The sequence below is a fragment of the Heteronotia binoei genome, chromosome 2 (genome assembly GCF_032191835.1).
Source record: "Heteronotia binoei isolate CCM8104 ecotype False Entrance Well chromosome 2, APGP_CSIRO_Hbin_v1, whole genome shotgun sequence".
NCBI lineage: Eukaryota > Metazoa > Chordata > Lepidosauria > Squamata > Gekkonidae > Heteronotia > Heteronotia binoei.
The window spans coordinates 22102373-22127154 of NC_083224.1; the positions used below are offsets into that span (position 1 = coordinate 22102373).

The following is a 24782-nucleotide window of genomic DNA, read 5'->3' on the forward strand; positions in this document are numbered from 1 at the left end:
GCCTTCATAAGAACATCAGAAGAGCCCTGCTGGATCAGACCAGTGGTCCATCTAGTCCAACATCCTGCCTCACACAGTGGCCAACCAGTTCCTCTGGAGGGTTAGCAACAGGGCATAAAGGCTGAGGCCTTCATAAGAACATCAGAAGAGCCCTGCTGGATCAGACCAGTGGTCCATCTAGTCCAACATCTTGCCTCACACAGTGGCCAACCAGTTCCTCTGGAGGGTTAGCAACAGGGCATAAAGGCTGAGGCCTTCATAAGAACATCAGAAGAGCCCTGCTGGATCAGACCAGTGGTCCATCTAGTCCAACATCTTGCCTCACACAGTGGCCAACCAGTTCCTCTGGAGGGTTAGCAACAGGGCATAAAGGCTGAGGCCTTCATAAGAACATCAGAAGAGCCCTGCTGGATCAGACCAGTGGTCCATCTAGTCCAACATCCTGCCTCACACAGTGGCCAACCAGTTCCTCTGGAGGGTTAGCAACAGGGCATAGAGGCTGAGGCCTTCATAAGAACATCAGAAGAGCCCTGCTAGATCAACCAGTGGTCCATCTAGTCCAACAACCTGACTCACACAGTGGCCAACCAGTTCCTCTGGAGGGACAACAGGACACATAGGCCGAAGTCTTCATAAGGACATCAGAAGAGCCTTGCTGGATCAGACCAGCGGTCCATCTAGTACTGAATCCTGCTTCACACAGTGGCCAGGGCAAAGAAGCCAAGGCCTGCATAAGAACATCAGAAGAGCCCTGCTGGATCAACCAGTGGTCTATCTAATCCAGCATCCTGCCTCACACTGTGGCCAACCAGTTCCCCTGTAAGACCAACAGGGCAGAGAGGCTGAGGCTTTCCCCACATTCTTTGCCTTTATGTCTCCTGAGATTCATCTCTTCTTCTCATCCCTGCTCGCAAACCGGACCCCAAGAGAGCTGCAATTTACAAAGGGAAAAAACCATCGGCATCCCAGATACAAAACTCACAATATTGACTGACATTGAATCAGTCAGATCCTTGAGCAGTTCCGCATTTTAGATTTCTTAAGCAAAAGCACCACCTTGTGGCTAATTGCCTCCATAGCTGCCTCATCGGTATTGTTGGGTTGAGTCATGGATACACTCCAAAAAATGCAGGCAACTGATCTTTTCACTGCCTGGGCGTTTTCGCACTGACCTTTTACTGGCGCGACCACCCTCCTCACGCCGGCGGATCTGCAGGGATTTCGCACCAGAAGCGCCGGCGCAGCCAAAAGAGCCGGCTACTTCCGTCGCGAAACCCGCTCAAACGTTTTCCTGCTTCTTGGCGGTTTCCGTTTGAGCTGGTTTCGGGACGGAAGTTGCCGGCTCTTTTGGCTGCGCCGGCGCTTCTGGTGCGAAATCCCTGCAGATCCGCCGGCGTGAGGAGGGTGGTCGCGCCAGTAAAAGGTCAGTGCGAAATCAGCCCCTGTGATTCTAATGGCCCTGCTGCAGCCACCTGACACACACACAGACATACAGCCAATGGAGGATTGCTTTTAAAATCATCAGCAATTGACATATTAGTGTATAACTAATTCTGAATCTGGCCCTCCTGTGCAAATTAAAAAAAAAAAGCAACCTAGAAAATGAGGCTGGGTTCTGATAGGGGGCAGGAACTCCTTTGCATATTAGGCCACACACCCATGATGAAGCCAATCCTCCAAGAGCTTACGGCAGGCCCTGTAAGAAGAGCCCATCATGATTGGCTACATCAGAGGGTTGTGGCCTAATATACAAAGGAGTTCCTGCTGCAGAAAAACAAAGCCCTGATAGGGGATATTCTTCTGCAGACCCAGGGGAAACCCTAGGTTTCCAGGAAAATGTGAAAAGCAGAAAGAGGGGAGCTTAAACTCCCCTCCAAGAGAGGAAGGGCTATGGCTCAGTGGCAGAGCATCTGCTTGGCATGCAGAAGGTCCCACAACCCCCTGATGTAGCCAATCCTCCAAGAGCTTTCAGGGCTCTTCTTACAGGGCCTACTGGAAGCTCCGGGAGGATTGGCGACATCAGGGGTGGGTGGCTTAATATGCAAAGCAGTTCCTGCTACAAAAAAAGCCCTGCTCGACGGTCTCCCGTCCAAATATTAATCAGAGTTTATGCTGCTTTTAGGAGCCCAGATCTGATGAGATCAGGCTAGCCTGGGGCATCCGGATCAAGATAGAAATAAAACAAATATAAATAAAACAAAACCAATATAATCTAATTTCATGCTCACGTATTCTAACTTTATCATCCAATTAGGAATTGCTCCCGATTTAAAAAAACACACACACAACCAAGCGCTTAGAATATTAAATCTGCATTCATTTCCATCCAGGGCTTTTTTTGTAGCAGGAATCCCTTTGGCTACACACCCCGATGTAGCCAATCCTCCTGGAGCTTACAGTAGGCCCTGTACTAAGAGCCCTGTAAGCTCTTGGAGGATTGGCTACATCAGAGGAGGTGTGGCCTAATATGCAAAGGAATTCCTGCTACAAAAAAAAAAGCCCTGTTTCTGTCTAAAACACATGAAGCTGCCTTCTACTGAATCAGACCATCGGTCCGTCAAGGTCAGTATTCTCTGCTCAGATTGGTAGCAGTTCTCCTGGGTCTCAGGCTGAGGTCTTGAGCCAGAGGTGACCAAACTGTGGGATGGAAGCCACATGTGGCTCTTTCACACCTATTGACTGATAACAGATGGCCAGTTCAGGGTGGCTTGCAGCCGCCCAGAAGAAGAGTGCCCTGGAGCTTCCAGACGGCGCTGGAGCAAAGGGTGGGTCTTGGGCGGCCGGGGAGCGTCTGGAACGCTCATGCGTCCTGATCACAGCTGCCCGGGTGCACATAAGGCGCTCTCTGGCCCTGCAGACAGCCGGGCACCAACTCAGAACCGCCCCAGTGAAAAGGGACCACTTTCCAAGTGTTTCCTTTTTGAGGCAGCTGGAGCATCTCCTAATATTTTCAGTTCTCTGTGTTGGAAGGGATGTAGTGAAAAAGGAGTTTACTTTCATATGTGGTGGACATGTCCACTGCTTTCTTCATTTTGGTCACAAGTCATTATGAATTTTTTTTTATACTATGGGAGTAAGGATTCCATTATCCCCTAAAATTTGTCTCCTAAACATTTGGGATGATTTTAGACTTTCTGAATTAAAGGAGTTGATTTCTTTGCTGCTCAAAGCGGCTAAGTATGCTATTGCATTACACTGGAGACAGAATTCAATTCCTCCATTGGTGGCCTGGTTAAGCAAATGCTGGGAGTATTTTGTTTTGGACAAAATTACACATAATTTAGAAGGGGGCATACTTCACATCGAAGGTCAACTATTTTAGCTAAGTGGTCCCCTTTTCTGGATTATTTTTCTTGTGGGAATTTTGGTTCAACTGCACATAATATACTGGTCTGGGATTAATTTGTTTTTAATTTGATTTTGCACTGTATGTACTTGCGGTTCATTTGGATGTTTACAGGTGACTAGCTGACTTTGTTGAATCATACTTTTGATTATTATTTTGACTATGATCCAGAATGTTTATCTGTTTATTAAAATAAACTTGTGTTTTTAATTTTTTTTAAAAAGAACTATAAATCACGCTTCTCTCACCTTCGTGAAATTAAGGAGCTATTCTGGGTTTACCTACTTTCTTGAAATTGTATGGTCTACTGCCTGAGAGGATCCCTCGGGTTAGTACAGGAAAAAAACTACTTTGGCTTGGCTGTGCCGGTAAGGCAGAGATAAAGCTAATGAACAGCAAATGTTAATAGAATCCTAATAGTCCGACTGTAGCCATTATGGTGCTAAAAAAAAGGACCGGATTGGAAGAACAATGTTCCCTCTAAGCTGAAGAGCCTTGTGTACAAAAATTCTACTTTGTGAACTACTGGTATTAAAGCTGTGAGCCGGTGGCATTGAAGTTGTGAGCTACTGCATTAATTACTGTGCTCTGGGGTCATCCATCCTGAGCTAAGACAAAAATGTGTGAGCCCTAGGGTCAGCACTGCTCCTACAGATTTAAAGGCGCAGACGCACTGTCCAAACAGCAAGCCTTTCCAAGCTTCTTCTAGGCTTCCAAAGTGGAAAGGCACATGGTGGCTGTTGGGGCGGGGCCAATGAGCTGACTAGGGGTGGGAAGGAGTCTGCAAAACTGGGGGATCACCCACTGGGACCTGAGGATTGGCAAGCCTACTACCCAGGGGGTTTTTTGTAGTAGGAGCTCCTTTGAATATTAGGCCACACACCTCTGATGTAGCCAGTCTTCCTGGAGCTTCCAGTAGGCCCTGTACTAAGAGCCCTGTAAGCTCTGCCTGCTACTACCAATGTTCCCTCTACGTTGCAGAGTCTTGTGAGCAAAAATTCTACTTTGTGAGCTACTGATATTAAAGCTGTGAGCTACTGGCATTAAAGTCATGAGCAACTCCATAAATTATTGTGCTCTGGGGTCATCCTTCCTGAGTGAAGACAAAAATGCGTGAGCTGGAGGCTAAAAAATCTGTGAGCCAGCTCATCAGCTTAGAGGGAGCACAGGCTACTACCCACCTAAATCTCTCTTTAAAGAAGATGCCTCTTGACATGAAGAATTTTTAAGTACTTCCATCAGGGCTTTTTTTGTAACAGGAGCTCCTTTGCATATTAGGCCACGCATCCCTGATGTAGCCAATACTCAAAGAGCTTACAATAGGCTCTGTACTAAGAACCCTGTAAGCTCCAAGAGGACTGGCTACATCAGAGGTGTGTGGTCTAATATGCAAAGGAGTTCCTGCTACAAAAAAAGCCCTGACTTCTATTAAAAAGAATGTGTGTTTAAAAGCTAATCAATTAATCAGGGCAAATCCAAAGATTCTGAGTCAACCTTTGGTCAATCCAAAGATTCTGAGTCCATAGCTTGACTGACTGAACACCGTGACTCTAAAAGGCAGTGACTCTTCTAAGAAATCCCAGCATGCACCAGGAATGTGTCTCTCCATTTCCGAGAGAAAGACAGAGCAACTGCATATTTCCTAAGGCCGTTAAGTATCGCTTCCTCCTGAACCCGCTGTGGGTCCATCCAATCCCCTGGTCTTCCTGGCTGTGGGGAATCTCCCTTGTGTATTCACTCTGTGTCCTATTTTCCCCAAAGGAGGTCACCCTCAACACTGGCCCGGACAGCTGGGGGGGGGGGGGGGAGACAGCTGCCCAAGCCTGTCAAGAGGATTCGCCAGTTTTAATCTCTGCCCAGACGCCGAGGCTGACCTGTTCCATTTTTTTTAATGCAATCACATGACATGCCTAAAAGAGGTCTGATTGGCTCCTGGCTTGACTGGGGGGGGGGAACGGGAGCAGGATAGGGAAGAGACAGGGAGGAAGCAAAGAAAATAAGTCAAAATGGGAGCCGCCCTCTTGTCTTCATTTCTGAAGAAACAAAAAGCCATTCAACGAACAGACCAGCTCTGGCTGAGATGAATAGACTCATATCCTGATGCTTGGTTGAAGTTTACACAAAAGAAAAATAGTAAAGAGTCCAGTAGCACCTTTAAGACTAACAAATGCAGGCCTCAGATTCAGCAGGAGCTCACAGGAGTGCAGCTCCTGAGCCTTTCAGAGGGTTCCCCTTCCTCCTCCCCACCTACCTACCTTGTCCATTGAATAGTAGGTGCAGCTGCATAACAATCCCTGGATTAGGAGAACGGGCAGCCAGCCGGCCACCAGGGGCTTTGCCACACCCCCAGCAGCCCTCATTAACTCCTGGAGAAGCCCCTGCCACCCTAGAGTTGCCAAGTCCAATTCAAGAAATACCTGGGGACTTTGGGGATGGAGCCAGGAGACTTTGGGGGTGGAGCCAGGAGACATTAGGGGCAGAGCCAAGATCAAGGCTGTGACAAGCATAATTGAACTCCAAAGGGAGTTCTGGCCATCACATTTAAAGGAACGGCACACCTTTTCAATGACTTCCTTCCATAGGAAATAATGAAGGATAGGGGCACCTTCTTTTGGGGCTCATAGACTTGGACCCCCTGGTCCAATCGTTTTGAAACTTGGGGGGTATATTGGGGAGAGGCACTAGATGCTATACTGAAAATTTGGTGCGAGACAGGATGCTGGAGTCGATGGATCACTGCTCTAATCCATCAGGGCTCTTCTGATACTCTTCTGAAGGCCTCGGCCTCTGTCCTGCTGTTGGGTCCTCCAGAGAAACTGGTTGGCCACTGTGTGAGACAGGAGGCTGGGCTAGATGGACGCACTGGTCTGATCCAGCACAGCTCTTCTGATGTTCTTATGAAGGCCTCGGCCTCTATGCCTTGTGGTTGGCCCTCCAGAAGAACTGGTTGGCCACTGTGTGATCCAGCAGGTCACTGGTCTGATCCAGCAGGTCTCTTTTGATGTTCATGCAGCTTAAGTGCTTGGAAATATCATTTAACGCCTCACAACATTTCAAGTGACACAACAACAGCTGTGGAACTGGATATCAAACTGGCCTATGGATATCAAGCCCTGCCGGTCACTGAGCCAGTTTGGTGTAGTGGTTAAGTGTGCGGACTCTTATCTAGGAGAACCGGGTTTGATTCCCTACTTCTCCACTTGCAGCTGCTGGAATGGCCTTGGGCCAGCCATAGCTCTCCTAGGAGTTGCCCTTGAAAGGGCAGCTTCTGTGAGAGTTCTCTCAGCTCCACCCGCCTCACAGAGTGCCTGTTGTGGGGGAAGGAGATAAAGGAGATTGTAAGCCACTCTGATTCAGAGAGAAGGGTGGGGTATAAATCTGTGGTCTTCTTCACTACAGAGGCCCACAGGTCCACCCCACCCCACATACCAGGTCAAGGCATGATGCAAACTCAGAAGTCTGAAAGGCCAGCTGATGCCTCCCCAGGAAGGTTTGGAGAAAAAAATATCAGGGAGACAGAAGCAGTAGGAATAGCCATGAGTAGAACGAAGAACCCAGCCTGCAACCTGCACACAAGGGGAGCTTTGTTGCACAAACAAAGCTCCCATTTCATATATTTAACAATCCCTCCTCTGCAGTTCCTTGGGGAGAAGTAACTGTACAAGCCACAGCATCAACACGCGGACCTCCAGAAGTACCACTCGGGTGCTTCCCTTCCTCTGCAGCGAAACTGGTCAAAGCCAGAGAGGTGCAGCAATTCGGTCCTGGGAGCCTTGGGTTCAAATCCATGCTCAGCCATGAAACTGACAGATTGATCTGGAACCAGTCACTTCTCAGGAAGAGGACATGGGGGGCGTTTTAGGCAAAATAGTGTTTAAGTAAAGATGGCAAAATAGTGCTCTATTCACTGAATACTTGTGCCCAGGGAAATGTCAGTCCAGGTCAAAACCACAGCTTTTTTTTTAGCAGGAATGCAGTTCTGGCTGGTTTGGTGTCAGGGGTGTGGCCTAATATGCAAATGAGTTTCTGCTGGGCCTTTTCTACAAAATAGCCCTGTGTGAAACAATGGTGATGTCAGAGGTGTGGCCTAATATGCAAATAAGTTTCTGCTGGGCCTTTTCTACAAAATAGCCCTGTGCGAAACAATGGTGATGTCAGAAGTGTGGCCTAATATGCAAATAAGTTCCTGCTGGGCCTTTTCTACAAAATAGCCCTGTGTGAAACAATGTCAGGGGTGTGGCCTAATATGCAAATGAGTTTCTGCTGGGCCTTTTCTACAAAATAGCCCTGTGTGAAACAATGTCAGGGGTGTGGCCTAATATGCAAATGAGTTCCTTCTGGGCTTTTTCTTAAAAAAAAGTCCTGGTCAAATCCTTTCCATCTCAGTCTAACCCGCCTTACAGCGTTGTTGTTGTGAAGACAAATGAGGGGAAGAGAACTACCTATGGAGGAATGGTGGAATAAAATATGTTTGTAATGTTGGGAATTTCTGTATTCTGGGTGCTTGCGGGGGCACAGCGGGAGGGCTTCTAGTGTCCTGGAACCACTGGTGGACTTCCTGATGGCACTTGGGTTTTTTGGGCCACTGTGTGACACCGAGTGTTGGACTGGATGGGCCACTGGCCTGATCCATGGCTTCTCTTATGTTCTTACTCCTGGGGCAGTGATGCTTTGTATTCTTGGTGCTTGGGGGGGGGGGGGAAGTGGGAGGGCTTCTGAAGTTCTGGCCCTGCTAGTGGACCTCCTGATAGCAACTGAGTTTTGGCAATTATGTGCCACAGAGCGTTGGACTGGATGGGCCTTTGGCCTGATCCAACATGGCTTCTCTTATGTTCTTATCTATATTCAGATCCCCAGATGTGTATTTGAGTGGCAGAAAGCATCCAAAAGGAGGCCAGCTGTGAATGGGGACCATCATCCTGAGGGGAAGGGGGGGTGTTAATTCTTCTCCAACCAGAAATCTCATTTCTCCAATCAGAAAAAGCTTCCTCAGACAGCCTTAATCCGAAAGAAGAGACAAGGACGCTTTCTCCCCTTAGCTTAAAGGAGCCTGGAGGAGGGAGAGACTTCCACTGGAAGAAACCACCTCCTCTCCACGGCTCTCATCCACGCCCTCCCTCACTTCCAGAAGGTGTTCTCTGCACCTAGGGATCCACTCAATTTCCTGGAATCTAACATAGTTTGGCCCAGGCCTCATTTTAGACAGAAGCTCACAGCAGCAGAGCTTCAGAACTTCTAACTTTTATTGCGTTTTTTCTTTCTCCCCTCCTCCCCCAAATTCTTGCTTCTGGGCTCCATTATTCAAACCCCCGTGAGAATCTTGCTGCACTCTAAAGATCTGACAAACTTTCTAAAAAAATTTCCCCACAAAAAATGGGGAAATAACCAAAACATATCAAGCAGACCGATGGAAATCTTCCTCATGCCACTGGGGCCACATAGGAGAAAGTAATTTTAAAAAGTATGATGGGAAGGAGGTTTTATGATAATTATAATTCAAGACGCATTTGAAGGTAGATGCTGAGCAGCTATAATTTAGTACACCTTCTGGTGATGTCAGAGGTGTGTGGCATATGCAAATACAGGCCTTGAGTTCACCAGGCGTTCACAGGAGCACAGCTCCTGAACCTTTCTGATGGCCCCCCTCCTCCTCCCCACCTACCTACCTTGTCCACTGAATAGGAGGTGCAGCTGCATAACAAAATCTCTGGATTAGGAGAGTGGAAGCCAGCTAGCCACCAGGGGCTTTGCCACACCCCCAGCAGCCCTCATTAACCCCTGGAGAAGCCCACACCACCCTTTCTCCATCTCTTATATGATTTTGGGTGGCAGTAGGTGATGTGAAAGAACCTTGGTTAAGAGCCACGGCCAGTGTTTCCTCCAAGCTGAGTCAGTGCGAGCTAGCTCACAGTTTTTTAAGCCTCCAGCTCACACGTGTCTGCCTTAACTCAGGAAAGATGGCCCCAAAGCAAACTCATTTCTGTAACAGTCAAATCCCTCATTCACAACCTTAATGCCAGCAACTTGTGAGGTAAAATTTTTGCTCACAAGACTCCACAGCTTAGAGGGAATATTGGCCATGAGCCAGTCTAAGGAGACAATCTGACCTTGATGGACCAAGGGTCTGATTCAGTACAAGGCAGCTTCATGTGTGTTCAGGGCTTTTTTTTTTTTGTAGCAGGAGCTCCTCTGCATATTAGGCCACACACCCCTGAGGTAGCCAATCCTCCTGGAGCTTACAGGGCTCTTACTACAGGGCCTACTGTAAACTCCAGTAGGATTGGCTACCTCAGGGGTGTGTGGCCTAAGATGCAAAGGAGTTCCAGCTACAAAAAAAGCCCTGTTGATTTGTGACAGAGAACCAGTGCAGCAGTCTGGGTCTAAGGCTAGCCTCATTAAATAGGAATACCAACCAGACCTTGAATTCAGCAGCAGCTCACAGGAACACTGCTCCTGAACCTTTCTGACAGCTCCCCCTCTTCCTCCCCACCTACTTTGTCCATTGAATAGTAGGTGCAGCTGCATAACAATCCCTGGATCAGGAGAGCAGGCAGCCAGCCAGTCACCAGGAGCTCTGCCACACCCCCAGAGGCCTCATTAACCCCTGGAGAAGCCCACGCCACTCTTTCTCCACTTCTTATGTGATTTTGGGTGGTGGCTGGCTTGCTGGCCTTTTGACTGGGGGGGCGGGGACAGCCAAGGAGAGGCCCAGGTGAGTGAGGCCTGCTTCACTCACCCAGGGCTTTTTTGCATCAGGTTGCTTTCGGCTGGTGGGGGGGGGGGGGCTTGCTACTGGCCGGAACTGTTGAGGTGAGCAATTTAGCATGCCTGGACAGTGCCGGAGGGAGGGGCACTACATCACTCTTAAGCGTGTACAGATGGTATCTCCTTGAATGGAACAGCTCCATTTGTTTTAACATGGGAGCTGCCCTCTGGCCCCTCCTCTCTTTCTTCCGCTTTGTCCTCTCACTCACTGCACATGGCTTTCCATGAAGACACGTATCTCTGGAAGGCCTCTCCTGTAGAAACAATGCCCTCATAACACCCACACACAGGGGTGGAATTCTAGCAGGAACTCCTTTGCATATTAGGCCACACCTCCTGATGTAGCCAATCCTCCAAGAGCTTACAAATAAGAGCCTTGTACGCTCCAGGAGGATTGGCTACATCAGGGGTGTGTGGCCTAATATGCAAAGGAGCTCCTGCTAGAATTCCACCCCTGCCCATACACATGCTGTAGACTAGCTGGCCATTTGTGATAAGGAAAGTATTCTTTAGATCAAGCTTCTTTCTCTTCTTTTGGCTGCGAGCTAAAGGTGAACGTGATCAACCTTTTTTGCAATATATCTCTTGGAAGATTTATTTACTGCATTCAGTATCATGTTTCTACGACTGGGCAAATTCGGCTACATTAACCAAATATCCCAATAAGGACAACTGCACCATGGCCATTTAGAAAGAAAGTTCTGTCAGAAGGGCCAAATTAGTGGAAGCAGAGGGGGTTTCTTATTGCAGGAACTCCTTTGCATATTAAGCCACACACACCCTTGATGTAGCCAATCCTCCTGGAGCTTACAGGGGTCATACTACTGGAAGCTCTTGGAGAATTGCCTACATCAGGGGGTGTGGCCTAATATGCAAAGGAGTTCCTGCTACAAAAAAAGCCATCGTGGCAGGTGATAAAATGTGATCTGGTACCGAATCCACAACTTGTGATGCAGTTGAGGGGGACTGAGAGGTCAGCAAGGAGCCCTGGGCCCTTCCTATCTAGATGCTTTACCCAATAATCACTGTACACCTTGATTCTTAATTGAGGCCATCACCAGGGCCAATATCTGTTTTTAAATCAACTTTGTAATACATACATGTATATTTTTGTGTATGTGTCAATATCTCCTGCTTCTAATTTGCCTAACAGAACTATTGGGCCTATCCATTCAGATCTGGGAACCGCAAACCCCCAAGAGAATGGGCCCACATCCACTTACATTGGGAGAAGGTTCCAGCATGTTGTCTCCGTGCCACCCGGAAATAGGCACAAAGGGGACGGTGGACGGGTTGTAGCCGATCTTCTTGATGTAAGCGCTGACTTCCTTGACGATCTCGTCGTAGCGCTTCTCGCTGTAAGGGGGCTCGGTGGAGTCCATCTTGTTGATGCCCACAATCAGCTGTTTGACACCCAGGGTGTAGGCCAGGAGGGCATGTTCGCGGGTCTGACCGTTCTTGGAGATGCCAGCTTCGAATTCACCTACCCCAGCCGCCACGATCAAGACGGCACAGTCAGCCTACACATGAAGAAGGGAGAGAAACGGAGAAGATGTGGTTGACGAGACCTTGCATCAGGTATGGACAGTCAGAGCTCCAAATGCCAACGCTGAGATTCTGATCCATCATTTTGCACAGGGCTGTTTTTGTAGCAGGAGGTCCTTTGCATATTAGGCCACACCCCCTGATGTAGCCAATCCTCCTGGAGCTTACACTAGGCCCTGTACGAAGAGCCCTGCAAGCTCCTGGAGGAATGGCTACATCAGGGGTGTGTGGCCTAATATGCAAAGGAGTTTCTGCTATAAAAAAAGCCCTGATCTTGCATCATTCTGAAAGCCAGTGTGGTGTAGTGATTAGTGTGTCAAACTATGATCTGGGAGACCCCAGTTCGAATCCCTACTCTGTTGCGGAAGCTTGCTGGGTGACCTTGGGCCCATCGCAAACTCTCAACCTGGCCCACCTCAGAGGGTTGTTGTGAGGATAAAATGGAAGAGAGGAGAAGGATGCAAGCCCCCTTGGGCCCCCATTGGAGAGAAAAGTGGGATATGAATGAAGTGGATAAATAAATCTTTACAGGAGGGTTATCTATACAGAAACACCTGAGGCTGAAGAGGAATGAAATCTGTTACAACTGGCGCTCGAGTTTCAAAACCTACTCAAGTTCAAAAGCAGCAGTATTAATTTTGAAATGAAACCAGACTATATACTGGAAATTCTACCAGATAAAACTGAAAGTTTAGATACATGCTGACTGCAGCCAGAATAATATGGGCAACCAAATGGAAAGCTGAAGAGTGCCCAAATAATGAAAACTGGAGAGGTAAAATGGCAGAATACAGCATCATGGCCATACTAACCAATTATATACACAGAAGACCAGTCAAATCATTTGAAAAAAGAAGGGAAGGAGGCAGGAATTGCTATGCCAGTTTGGTGCAATGGTGAAATGTGCAGACTCTTATCTGGGAGAACCGGGTTTGATTCCCCACTCCTCCACCTGCAGCTGTTGGAATGGCCTCAGGTCAGCCATAGCTCTCGCAGAGCTGTCCTTGAAAGGGCAGCTTCCGAGAGAGCTCTCTCAGCTCTACCTACCTCACAGGGTGTCTGTTGTGGGAAGAGAAAGGGAATTGTAAACCGCTCTGGGCCTCTGAGATTTGGAGTGTAGGGCGGGGTATAAATCCAATATAGTAGTAGTAGTACTAGTAGTAAAGATGAAAAATGAATTATTTGTATTAGCTATCGAAATGCTCTTTATTATTTCAGTTATCAGTATAAAGAAAAGCATAGGCATTAATATAACTGCATTAATATAATTAAGGTTGCTACGGACAATATTATAATGGCATAAATATATATTTTTTTGAAACAGTGCTACATTCTTTGAAATGATTGCATATTTGAGATTGTAAAAGTTAACTTTGACATATATATATATGAACCTACTGTACGGTTATCCTTTTTCATTTTTATAAATGCTCTTAAAATACCTTCGGATTTAAATTTGATTATGATAACTACGCTAACACTAAGATGCATTAGAAGATATAATGAAATAATCAATGTTAATAACAATACCTAATGGTAATAAATATTAGCTTTTAAATAATAAACATAGTATATAGCAGGGGTGGCCAATGGTAGCTCTCCAGACATTTTTTGCCTACAACTCTCATCAGCCCCAGCCAGCATGGCCAATGGCTGGGGCTGATGGAAGTTGTAGGCAAAAAAACATCTGGAGAGCTACCACTGGCCACCCCTGGTATATAGAAACTACCAAACATTATGTATCTTAAATGCTTACGTTCTATACTTATTTTGATGCTATTCGCCCTTATGATATAGTACTTATCACAAGTACTAAATATAATACTTATAATCCCCCTTTTTCCTTCTTTCTTTCTGTACCCCTATTTCAATTTATAATTAAAAAAAATCAATAATAAAAAAGTGACAACATGATGGCTGCTGTTATAAATATGTATAGAGTACACACTCTAAAGGGGGGGGGGGAGGGTTCCCTCATGGCTGATTTCGATTCCATCCAGACATGATCTCCCCACAAAGATCAAATGCGGACCTGTAATTCCTCAGTCACTAGTGGTGAAAATTATCTTAGCAAAACCTGGGGAAAGTACCAGCCCTAATGACTGCAAACCATCTCCGTACTTCTCTTGATCACTTCTGAATTTTACATAATGACATCTCACCAGGGCTTTTTTTGTAACAGGAACTCCTTTGCATATTAGGCCACACGCCCCTGATGTAGCCAATCCTCCAGCAGCTTACAGGGCTCTTAGCACAGGACCTACTGTAAGCTCCAGGAGGATTGGCTACATCAGGAGGGTGTGGCCTAATAAGCAAAAGAGTTCCTGCTACAAAAAAGAACCCTGCATCTCACCAAGCAATAAGGCTCTTTAACCCTGAAGCGCAGAAGGGGGGGGGGGTCCCCTTCATCATCTCTTACTTAGATAATGTCCAGTGGGTAGCTGTGTTAGTCTTCAGTTAGCATTGCCAACCCCCAGGTGGGGCCTGGAGATCTCCCCCTTGAATCACTGATCTCTAGACGACAGAGGTCAGTTCCTCTGAAGGAAACGGCTGCTTTGGAAGGTGGGCTCTATGGCATTATACCCTGTTGTGGCTCCTCCCTTTCCCAAAACCTGCCCTGTCAAAGCTCCATCCCCCAAATCTCCAGGTATTTTGCAACCCAGAGCTGGCAGCTCAACCAGCAGTAAAAAAGTCCAGACCTGACTCTGGAAAGTGCATACCCTGGAAAAAACCTGGTTGGTTTTTAAGGTGCTGGTTGGTTTTTAAGGTTGGTTTAACCTGGTTGGTTTTTAAGGTGCTTCTGAGCCTGAATCCTGCTCTCTTCTATATCTACCTAGCAAAATCCTACTACGTGGGTCTGACTCAGTGAGCCCACAAAAAGAATCAAAGAGTTGGAAGGAACCTCCAGGCTCATCTAGTCCAACCCCCTGCACAATGCAGGGAACTCACAAATACCTCCCCCTAAATTCAAAGGAAGAGCCCCGTGGCGCAGAGTGATAAAGCTGCAGTACTGCAGTCGGAGCCCTCTGCTCGTGACCTGAGTTCGATCCTGGCGGAAGCTGGTTTCAGGTAGCTGGCTGAGGGTGGCTCAGCCTTCCATCCTTCTGAGGTTGGTAAAATTACTCAGCTTGCTGGGGGGAAAGTGTAGATGACTGGGGAAGGCAATGGCAAGGAAAGGAAAGGTCCCCTGTGCGCACACCAGTCATTTCCGACTCTGGGGTGATGTCGCTTTCACAACGTTTTCACGGCAGACTTTTTATGGGGTGGTTTGCCATTGCCTTCCCCAGTCATCTACACTTCCCCCCCAGCAAGCTGGTGACTCATTTTATCAACCTCGGAAGGATGGATGGCTGAGTCAACCACCCCATAAAAAGTCTGCCGTGAAAATGTTGTGAAGAAAACGCCACCCCAGAGTCGGAAACGACTGGTGCTTGCACAGGGGATTACTTTTACTTTTTTTTAATTCACAGGATCTTCATTGCTGTCAGATGGCCCTCTAGCCTCTGTTTAAAAACCTCCAAAGAAGGAGAGATTCTTCAGCAAGAAAACAAACACATTTAATTTTCCTGCAGAGGATTAATGCAGTTCCCCTTCTGGGATGAAAATGTCAAAAAGGGGCACACGGATCTCTTTAACCGCCCGTCATCTGAAATATTCCCGAAACGTTACAGCCTCATACTAGGCTCTGATTAGCTAATGCTCTCTTGATATTGTAAACCGAGCAAGTTCTCGGAACCGTTGCCTTGACACTCAAAACCTGACAGAGCCATCTGCGCCTAAAAATAGCCACTAAGCCCAGGAGGATTTCTTCCTCCTTGCTCACGAGGAACAAAAAAACAAAAAGGTCAGACCAAACGCCATACCACCTGAACTGTTTCCAGAGCTCTTTTTCAAATACGTTTCCCAGGTCCCCTCCCTCCTCTAGCACGCCCAAGGGTGGAGCTATGCAGATGAAGAGGTGGAGCTATGCAGATAGGCTTTCTTCTGGGTCTTGGTTGGCGACAGGGAACAGGGAAAACTCCCAATGGTGCTTCCAAAATGTGCCCCTTTCCTCACTTCCCTGTAAGTGACTGCTGCCAACCAGGGCTTTTTTTGGAGCAGGAACTCCTTTGCATATTAGGCCACACACCCCTGATGCAGCCAATCCTCCTGGTGCTTACAGTAGGCCCAGTACTAAGAGCCCTGTAAGCTCTTGGAAGATTGGTTACATCAGGGGTGTGTTGTCTAATATGCAAAGGAGTTCCTGCTACACACAAAAAAACCCTGCTGTCAACCATTCCTAAGGGGACCCAGTGAAGGTGGGGAGCAACCTCGACTTCCACTTCAGATACTGAGTAGAAAGCCCTCCCAGAAAGTGACTCCACCACTGGGTGCAGGAGGTCTTTCTGCATGGAAATGCACCCAAACCTCCCTAACCCCTGCCCCTACCAGGATCTTGCAAGCTGACCTGCTAGGAATGTCAACTTCCAGGCACAAGAGTAAGAAACCTGAAAGGTCAATATGCAATTAAAGGTCCAAACATTAAAAACAAAGTGTAAGATAAATCATAAACCAGCATGCATGTATTTATGGTAGAAAGCTAAAACCATTTAAAACAACAGAACAATGCTGGACCACAAGGAAATTTAATGAAGTGACAAAGGCTTAGAGATATTCTTGAGGCCTCTTATTCTGTCTCTGTAAACAGTTGCAATCGGCAGCTTTTCTCTCCTCTTCTCAGTCCACTTTGGATTCAGTTGCTTTCTTCTGCCTTCTAAATACATGTTCCGCCAAATCCTCCCCTATAAACATGGACACAATCGTGCTTTCATACACAGCGACCTTCCATGTTCCAGTCCAACCCTCATACTGGATGGGTATCCTGGCCAATGGAAGAGTAACTCCTTCTGCTTCATTGATGGGCGGCACCTTCCTTCCTTCACCTGGGCCCACTGGCATCATGTGGAATACCACAGTAGTGGTAGACTTTGGGCACTGACTCCAGATATGCCCCAACTCATTCCAGGAATAACAGTAAGGCACTTTCCGATCTCCAGTTGGCAGCTTCTCACCAGCACCTGTAGAACTAGAAGGCTGTTGCTGGGACAGTTCTTCCTTCACTTCAGACTGCTCCTCAGCACCAGGGTCAGGAGGGAGCTTTGGGTGCCAATCACAACTGTTGCTGGGTCTCCACCCTCCGTATGCCTCAGCCAAGCGGTCTTCCCACTGTCCCACATCTTTGACGGTGGAAGGACTCTTGTCAATCAGCGGGTGTCTAATGTGCTCAGGAATAAGAGTCAAGAACCGGTCAATGCACATTAAAGCCTTTACATCATCTAGAGTTTTCACGTGGGCTACTTCAAGCCATAGGTCGTAGGCCTTCCCCAGCCTATACATCAACTGCAGGCAGGATTCCTTGCATTCAGGTTTCACTTCCTTGAACCTCTTGCAGGCGCCTTCTTTGGAGAGCCCCACCCTCTCACACACTCGCTGTTTGAACAGCTTGTAGTCTGACCTCTCTTCACCTTCCATCTGCCCAGACACTGAAGCCAGAACTCCACTTAGCTGGGGTCTCAACTTCTCCATATACACTTCTGGGTGAAGCTTGTAGTCCATGCAAACTTGTTCAAAGTTTTGCAGGAATGCTTCAATGTCCTCCCCTTCCTTGTATAAGGGGTGTTTCCGTCTATCTCCCTGCACAGCAACATCTGGAGGAAGCAGCCCCTTTTCAATTTTTGCCAGTTCAAGCTCATGAGCCAGCCTCATTTTCTCTCTTTCCAGCTCCATCCTTCCTTTCTCTAATTCTATCTTGGCTGCAAGTCTCTTTCTCCTTCAATTCTACCTTGAGCCTGGCCCTCTCAACTGCTTAATCTGCAGTTGAAGACGCAAGGCCTCCTCACTTGGATATACCATCTCTCTGTCTGGCGTTTTCTCCTCAGACATCAGACCAACAGCCCATTTGGATCTTTGTTCTAGGGACAGGCGTGTCCTCTGGCTTCTCTTTCCCAGACTGGAGGAGCATACACTAATTATCTAGCCTCACTATCCAGTTGACCCAAGAGCTAGAAAACAAACAAAACACCCTTTCACCACCTTTACCAGACCTTACTTGGTCTTGCCAGCACCTTCAGAAAATGTGGCTTCCTTAAGCCAGCAGCAAAAAAATCTATCAAGGCCAAATGGCACTCTGCCTCACCAGGGTCCAAAACTAGTCCACTCCACCGCTGCAGCCACCATGTCACGACTCAGGGGGGGTCTTACCGATTGCTGCCACCACGCTGGGTTAAGGGTCTCCCTTGAGAAGGCCCAGAGTTCCCTCCCAAGCCCTTCCAGGCCTCCCTTAGCTTAGGCCAAATAATGGGAGTGAGGACCAGGCAGAGTTAACAACAGGGGGGGGGGGGAGTTTATTAAAAGGTCAATGTAATATAACAACCAAGGTGCATAAAACAGTAAAAGGGTGAAGGGAAAATAAACAAAAGCCATAATGCATCTATCAGTCTTCCCACTGTCCCGCATCTATAATCTCTACATAATGCATCTATCTCTTAGGGGAGGGATGGTGGCTCAGTGGTAGAGCATCTGCTTGGGAAGCAGAAGGTCCCAGGTTCAATCCCTGGCATCTCCAAAAAAGGGTCCAGGCAAATAGGTGTGAAAAACCTCAGCTTGAGACCCTGGAGAGCCGCTGCCAGTCTGAGAAGATAATACTGACTTTGATGGACCACAGGTCTGATTCAGTAAAAGGCAGCTTCATATGTTCATATGTCCCTACTCTAATACTACACTTACCCCCCCCTCCCTTGGGTAAGGGCCTCTCCCTTGCTTCCAGCTCTCCAGGCGATAGCCTGCCTCCATCTCAGTCTTCCAGGGAAAGAACACCCACTTTATATTTTCTCTTCCCAGGCCCCACCCCTCTCTGGGCCTGTTTCCCTCCAAACCCCTTGCTACCCAATCAGAGAGACAGAGAGGATCCTGGGAGATGTAGGCTTTTCCCAGTAACTCCTAAGCAGGCTTTCCTGGGGCCTGCTGGCCTCACTAGGCCCAGGATCATGGCAAGGGCATACATATTGCATCCAGTGTCTTATTGTATGGCGCATGGTCCAGAATTGATCAAGATAGGTGTAAGGTCAGAGCCTATGTGCCAAGAGTTATTCTATTCTGTATTATGAGCCAATATGTGCACTTACCTTTCTGACCTCTGAAGAAGACCCGTCTAGGTCGAAACACGTCAGGTCAAGTTGAGTGGGTTCCCATTGTGGTTTTATGACTGTACATAGGATAATGATGGGCCCTTAAATGATTTTAGCTTTCTACAATAAACACACGCATGCTGGTTTATGATTTATTTTACACTTTGTTTTTAATCTTTGGCCCTTTAATTGCATATTAACCTTTCAGTTTCTTACTCCAGTTTTTGGGTTAAGTTTCTTTCCCTTCTTTGTTTTTCCAACTTCCAGGTACAGCCTGGAGATCTTTTAAAATTACAGCTGATCTCCATGTAGAGATTGGTTCCCCTGGAGGAAATGGGTGCTTTGGAAGATGAATGTAGGGTTGCCAAGTCCAATTTAAGAAATATCTGGGGACTTTGGGGGTGGAGCCAGGAGACGTTAGGGGTGGAGCCAAGATCAAGGCTGTGACAAGCATAATTGAACTCATAAGGGAGTTCTGGCCATCACATTTAAAGGCACAGCACACCTTTTCAATGCCTTCCTTCCATAGGAAATAATGAAGGATAGGGGCACCTTCTTTTGGGGCTCATAGAATTGGACCCCCTGGTCCAATCGTTTTGAAAATTGGGGGATATTTTGGGGAGAGGCACTAGATGCTCTACTGAAAATTTGCTGCTTCTACCTCAAAAAACAGCCCCCCCCCCAGAGTCCCAGATAATTGCAGATCAATTCTCCATTATTTTCTTTGGGAATAAATCTCCATAGGGAATGAGTTCCCAGCAGACATTTCCCTCCCCTCCCCCCCGCTTTCTGACTCCCCTGAAGCGGGGGAAGGGCCTCCAAACTGGGGGATCCCCTGCCCCCACCTAGATGAACGCTATGGGTTTGGGGAGGGACGTATAACAATACAGTTCATTCTCCAGAGAGGTCCCTCCCCAAACTCACAGAGTTCATCCTCTGTTATGTACTGAAACTAGAACTTGCCCTTAGGGTCAATCAGGGAGTTGGCTGAGCTTGAGGTAGGGTTGCCAAGTCCAATTCAAGAAATATCTGGGGGCTTTGGGGATGGAGCCAGGAGACATTAGGAGTAGAGCCAAGATCAAGGCTGTGACAAGCATAATTGAACTCCAAGGGGAGTTCTGGCCATCACATTTAAAGGGACGGCACACCTTTTCAATGCCTTCCTTCCATAGGAAATAATGAAGGATAGGGGCACCTTCTTTTGGGGCTCATAGACTTGGACCCCCTGGTCCAATCTTTTTGAAACTTGGGGGGTATATTGGGGAGAGGCACTAGATGCTATACCGAAAATCTGGTGCCTCTATCCCAAAAAACAGCCCCCCCAGAGCCCCGCAGATCAATTCTCCATGATTTTCTATGGGAATAAATCTCCATAGGAAATAACAGAGTTCCCAGCAGACATTTCCTTCCTTCCCCCCGCTTTCTGACGACCCTGAAGTGGGAGGAGGGTCTCCAAAACGGAGGATCCCCTGCCCCCACCTGGGAATTGGCAACCCTAGCTTGAGGCTCCATAACAATGGCCAATTGGATTCTGGGAGGAGGCCAATCAGGGGACTTTAGGACAGCCGTGCATCTATAGTTATGTGTGTTGGGTTTGGGTGTGGGGTTATTTACATGCATATAAGGTTGGAGAAGGCATATAGTCCCATATAAGCAGGGCCCTTGGCCCCGCAAGCCTAGCATCACAGAATCATAGAGCTGGAAGGGACCTCCAGGGTCATCTAGTCCAACCCCCTGCACAATGCAGGAAACCCACAAATACCTACCTCAAATTCACAGGATCTTCATTGCTGTCAGATGGCCATCTAGCCTCTGTTTAAAAACCTCCAAGGAAGGAGAGTCCACCACCTCCTGAGGAAGCCTCCTGAGGAATCGCTCTAATGGTCAGGAAGTTCTTCCTAATGTTGAGCCGGAATCTCTTTTGATTTAATTTCAACCCATTGGTTCTGGGAAGACTGCAGATTTATACCCCTGTTCAGTTCCTACCTGAACTGTGAGCCAATCTGGTTTAGTGGTAAAGTGTGCGGACTCTTATCTAGGAGAACCGGGTTTGATTCCCCCCTCCTCCACTTGCACCTGCTAGAATAGCCTTGGGTCAGCCATAGCTCTGGCAGAGGTTGTCCTTGAAAGGGCAGCTACTGTGAGAGCCTTCTCAACCCCACCCACCTCACAGGGTGTCTGTTGTGGGGGAGGAAGATATAGGGGATTGTAAGCCATTCTGAGTCTCTGGTTCAGAGAGAAGGGCAGGGTATAAATCTGCAGTCTTCTTCTTCTACCTTGCTATGCTGTAATCACTGAATAAGAGCTGGATTCACTATCTCCTGAGCATCCTCACGCTTTGAACCCTGTACTTAACATCCTCCAAAGAAGCTAATAATAGTGTTGGCAGCTCTAGGTTGGGAAATTCCCAGAGAGTTGGCGGGAGGGGCCTACTTTGGGGAGGGGAAGGACCTCAGTAAGGTATAGTCCCATAAAGCCCATCTACCCAAACAGCTATTTTCTCCCATTGACCCAATCTCTGTAGTCCGGAGATCAGTTGTCATTCCAGGAGATCTCCCGCCACCACCTGGTAGTTGGCAACCCTACAACCTATTCAGGTCCCTCTCCTCCCCACACCCAACCCTCCCCAGGTTCCACTTTCTTATCTCCAGAAATTTCCCAGCCTGGAGTAGGCAGACCTCTTTCCTGTCTTTTCTGGCTTCGTTGTCCAAGCTTTTCCCCTGCAACAAATGTTGTTCGTCTTGAAGGTGGCTCCAGGACTCTTGCTCTTTTCTACTGCTACAGACAGACTAGACTAACACAGCTACCCATCTTGATCTATCTTCATAGAATCACAGAGTTGGAAGGGGCCATGCAGGGCATCTAGTCCAACCCCCTGCTCAAGACAGGATCAGCCTAGAGCAGGGGGTAGCCAAACTTAGGAGGGATGATGGCTCAGTGGTAGAGCATCTGCTTGGTAAGCAGAAGGTCCCAGGTTCAATCCTCGGCATCTCCAACTAAAAAGGGCCCAGGCAAATAGGCATGAAAAACCTCAGCTTTAGACCCTGGAGAGCCGCTGCCAGTCTGAGTAGACAATACTGACTTTGATGGCTGAGGGTCTGATTCAGCATAAGGCAGCTTCATATGTTCAACTGTGGCTCGGGAGCCACATGGGGCTCTTTCACAAATATTTGAAGCCCCCACCACCCCGTTGGTCAGGTTGGAGAAGGCATTTGTCTCTTTAAATCATGTCGCCAAGTTGGGTGGCTTGGAGAATTCATTTAAAGTTGCTTTCTTCCCACCTCTCTTTCTCCTCCCTTTTCCATCTATTTTCCATCTATTTTCCTTCCTTCCTTCCTTCCTTCCTTCCTTCCTTCCTTCCTTCCTTCCTTCCTTCCTTCCTTCCTTCCTTCCTTCCTTCCTTCTCCTGTGGTTCTCAAACATCTGACATTCATGTCTGACAGCTCTCACACATCAGACGCTTATTCTATGTTGCTCTTATGTTAAGCAACCCCTGGCCTAGAGCATCCCTGACAAGTGTTTGTCCAGCTGCTGCTTCAAGCCTGCTAGTGAAGGGGAGCTCACCACCTCTCTTGGTAGCTGATTCCACTCTTAAACAACTCTTACTGCCAAAAGGTTTTTCCAAATATCCAGCCAGTACCTTCCCACCCTTAACTTAGATCCATTCTTGTGAGTGAGTCCTCTTTTCTTCTGCCAACAAAAACAGCTCTATAACAGAAGAGAAGCCATGTTGGATCAGGCCTCCTCCCAGAACAGAAGAGAAGCCATGTTGGATCAGGCCAATGGCCCATCCAGTCCAACACTTTGTGTCACACAGTGGCCAAAAGCCCCCCAGGTCCAGGAGATTGGGGGGGGGGAGCTGGGAAAGGCAAGGTTTGGGAAGGGGAGGGGCACCTCAGCAGAGTATAATGTCATTAAGTCCACCCACCAAAGCAGCCATTTCCTCTATGGGATCTCATCTCTGTAGTATGGAGATCAGTTGTAATTCTGGGAGATCTCCAGGCCCCACCTGGAGAATGGCAAGCCTAGCTATGGAAGGAAAGTATTTTGGGGGTGGGGAAACCATGCAGGAAGACAGTTTTCAAAAACCCCTTGGTTCTGAGCCAGATCGTCCTCCCTCCTCCTTTCTACAGCCAACTTACACTTCTGGAGTCCTACAACTATCCTTTGTACACCTGGACACCTCCCAGGTGTGCAGCCTACAACCTGCAGAGGCCTGGAGGGGTCCACCTTCCCTTTCTCACCTGTGAGGTCCCCGTGATCATGTTCTTGATAAAGTCCCTGTGGCCGGGGGCATCGATGATGGTGATGTAGTACTTGGTGGTCTCGAACTTCCACAGAGAGATGTCGATGGTGATTCCTCGCTCCCGCTCGGCTTTGAGCTTGTCCAGCACCCAGGCGTACTTGAAGGATCCCTTCCCCATCTAGCAGGAAGGAGAGAAGGAAAAGGATAAGAGAAACATGAATCAGATGTGGCTCAGAGGCCAAAGCCTAGATCTCACCAAGGTGTTCAGTCTGTGTACCATTCGGAGTGCAGGTGGGAGCTCTCATCATTCACTGCAGAAGAAGGAGGAAGGAGAAAGGAGAAAGGAGGGAGGAGGAGAAAGGAAGAAGGAGGAAGGAAGAAGAAGGAGGAGAAGGAGAAAGGAGGGAGGAGGGGAAAGGAGGAAGGAAGAAGGAAGAAGGAAGAAGGAAGAGGAAGAAGAAGAAGATGATGATGATGATGATGATGATGATGATGATGATGATGATGATGATGATGATGATGATGATGATGATGATGATGATGATGATATTGGATTTATATCCCGCCCTTCACTCCGAAGAGTCTCAGAGCAGCTCACAATCTCCTTTCCCTTCCCCCCCCACAACAGACACCCTGTGAGGTGGGTGGGGCTGGAGAGGGCTCTCACAGCAGCTGCCCTTTCAAGGACAACCTCTGCCAGAGCTATGGCTGACCCAAGGCCATGCTAGCAGGTGCAAATGGAGGAGTGGGGAATCAAACCCGGTTCTCCCAGATAAGAGTCCGCACACTTAACCACTACACCAAACTGGCTCTCCGAGGAGTCTCAGAGTGGCTTACAATCTCCTTTCCCTTCCCCACCTCACAACAGACACCCTGTGAGTTAGGTAGAGCTGAGAGAGCTCTGATAGAATCTGCTCTGGGAGGGAACAACTCTGTGAGAACTTGTGACTGACTCAAGGTCACATCAGCAGGTGCATGTGAAGGAGTGGGGGATCAAACCCAGTTTTCCCAGACAAGAGTCCACACACTTAACCTCTACACCAAGCTGACCCTGCACGTAGAAATCTAGGGGTGAAGGAAAAGGTTCTCCTCAAAGTTCTCCTCTGATACATTAGTTTTCTATATGCAGGAACTTTTAGTTGTCGGTTGAGATGAAGCGGTATAGTTTGAAGACCTTACCCAGGAAATCCCCAGTTCAAACATTATGACGATCGACACAACCTCACATGTTAACCCATATTTTCAATAAATGCCAGAATACGCATATGCCAGTGAGGAGTAATGACCAGGGACTGGCCCATCCAGGGCTTTTGTCCGGCCCACAAGCAACTAGTCATTAGATTTATTGTCAGATGACAGAGGCTGCAATTTTATGTCCTTGTATACTGTCCCAAGGCTAATGAGTAACAGGCTGTGGAAGCGGCGGGGTGGGCATCGTGGGAAATATTGTAAGAGTGTTAATATTTAAAGCAGATTCAAGTGGGGTGGGGTGGGGTGCTGTGTTGCTCTGAAGCAACAGAACGAAGTTTGAGTCCAGTGGCACCTCTAAGACCAAAAAAGTTTAATTCTGGGTATAAAATTTTGTGTGCACGTGATGAAATGTGTAAGCGCACAAAAGCTTATACCCGGAATTAAACTCTGGTGATCTTAAACGGTGCCACTGGACTCAGACGTCATAATAGTTAAAAAGCAAGTTAGTTTTTGGTGTCAAAAA

General features: G+C 47.8%; 1 protein-coding gene across 1 annotated transcript in view; it reads right to left on the minus strand.

Moving 5' to 3' along the window:
• Positions 1 to 24782, minus strand: part of EEF1A2 (eukaryotic translation elongation factor 1 alpha 2) — a 58222-nt gene that overhangs the window by 11297 nt on the left and 22143 nt on the right. The window contains exons 2-3 of the mRNA XM_060230667.1: positions 23067 to 23246; positions 11335 to 11631 (exon numbers count right to left, since the gene is read on the minus strand). Coding sequence (XP_060086650.1) covers positions 11335 to 11631; positions 23067 to 23246 — 477 coding nt within the window. The remainder of the gene's footprint in view (positions 1 to 11334; positions 11632 to 23066; positions 23247 to 24782) is intronic.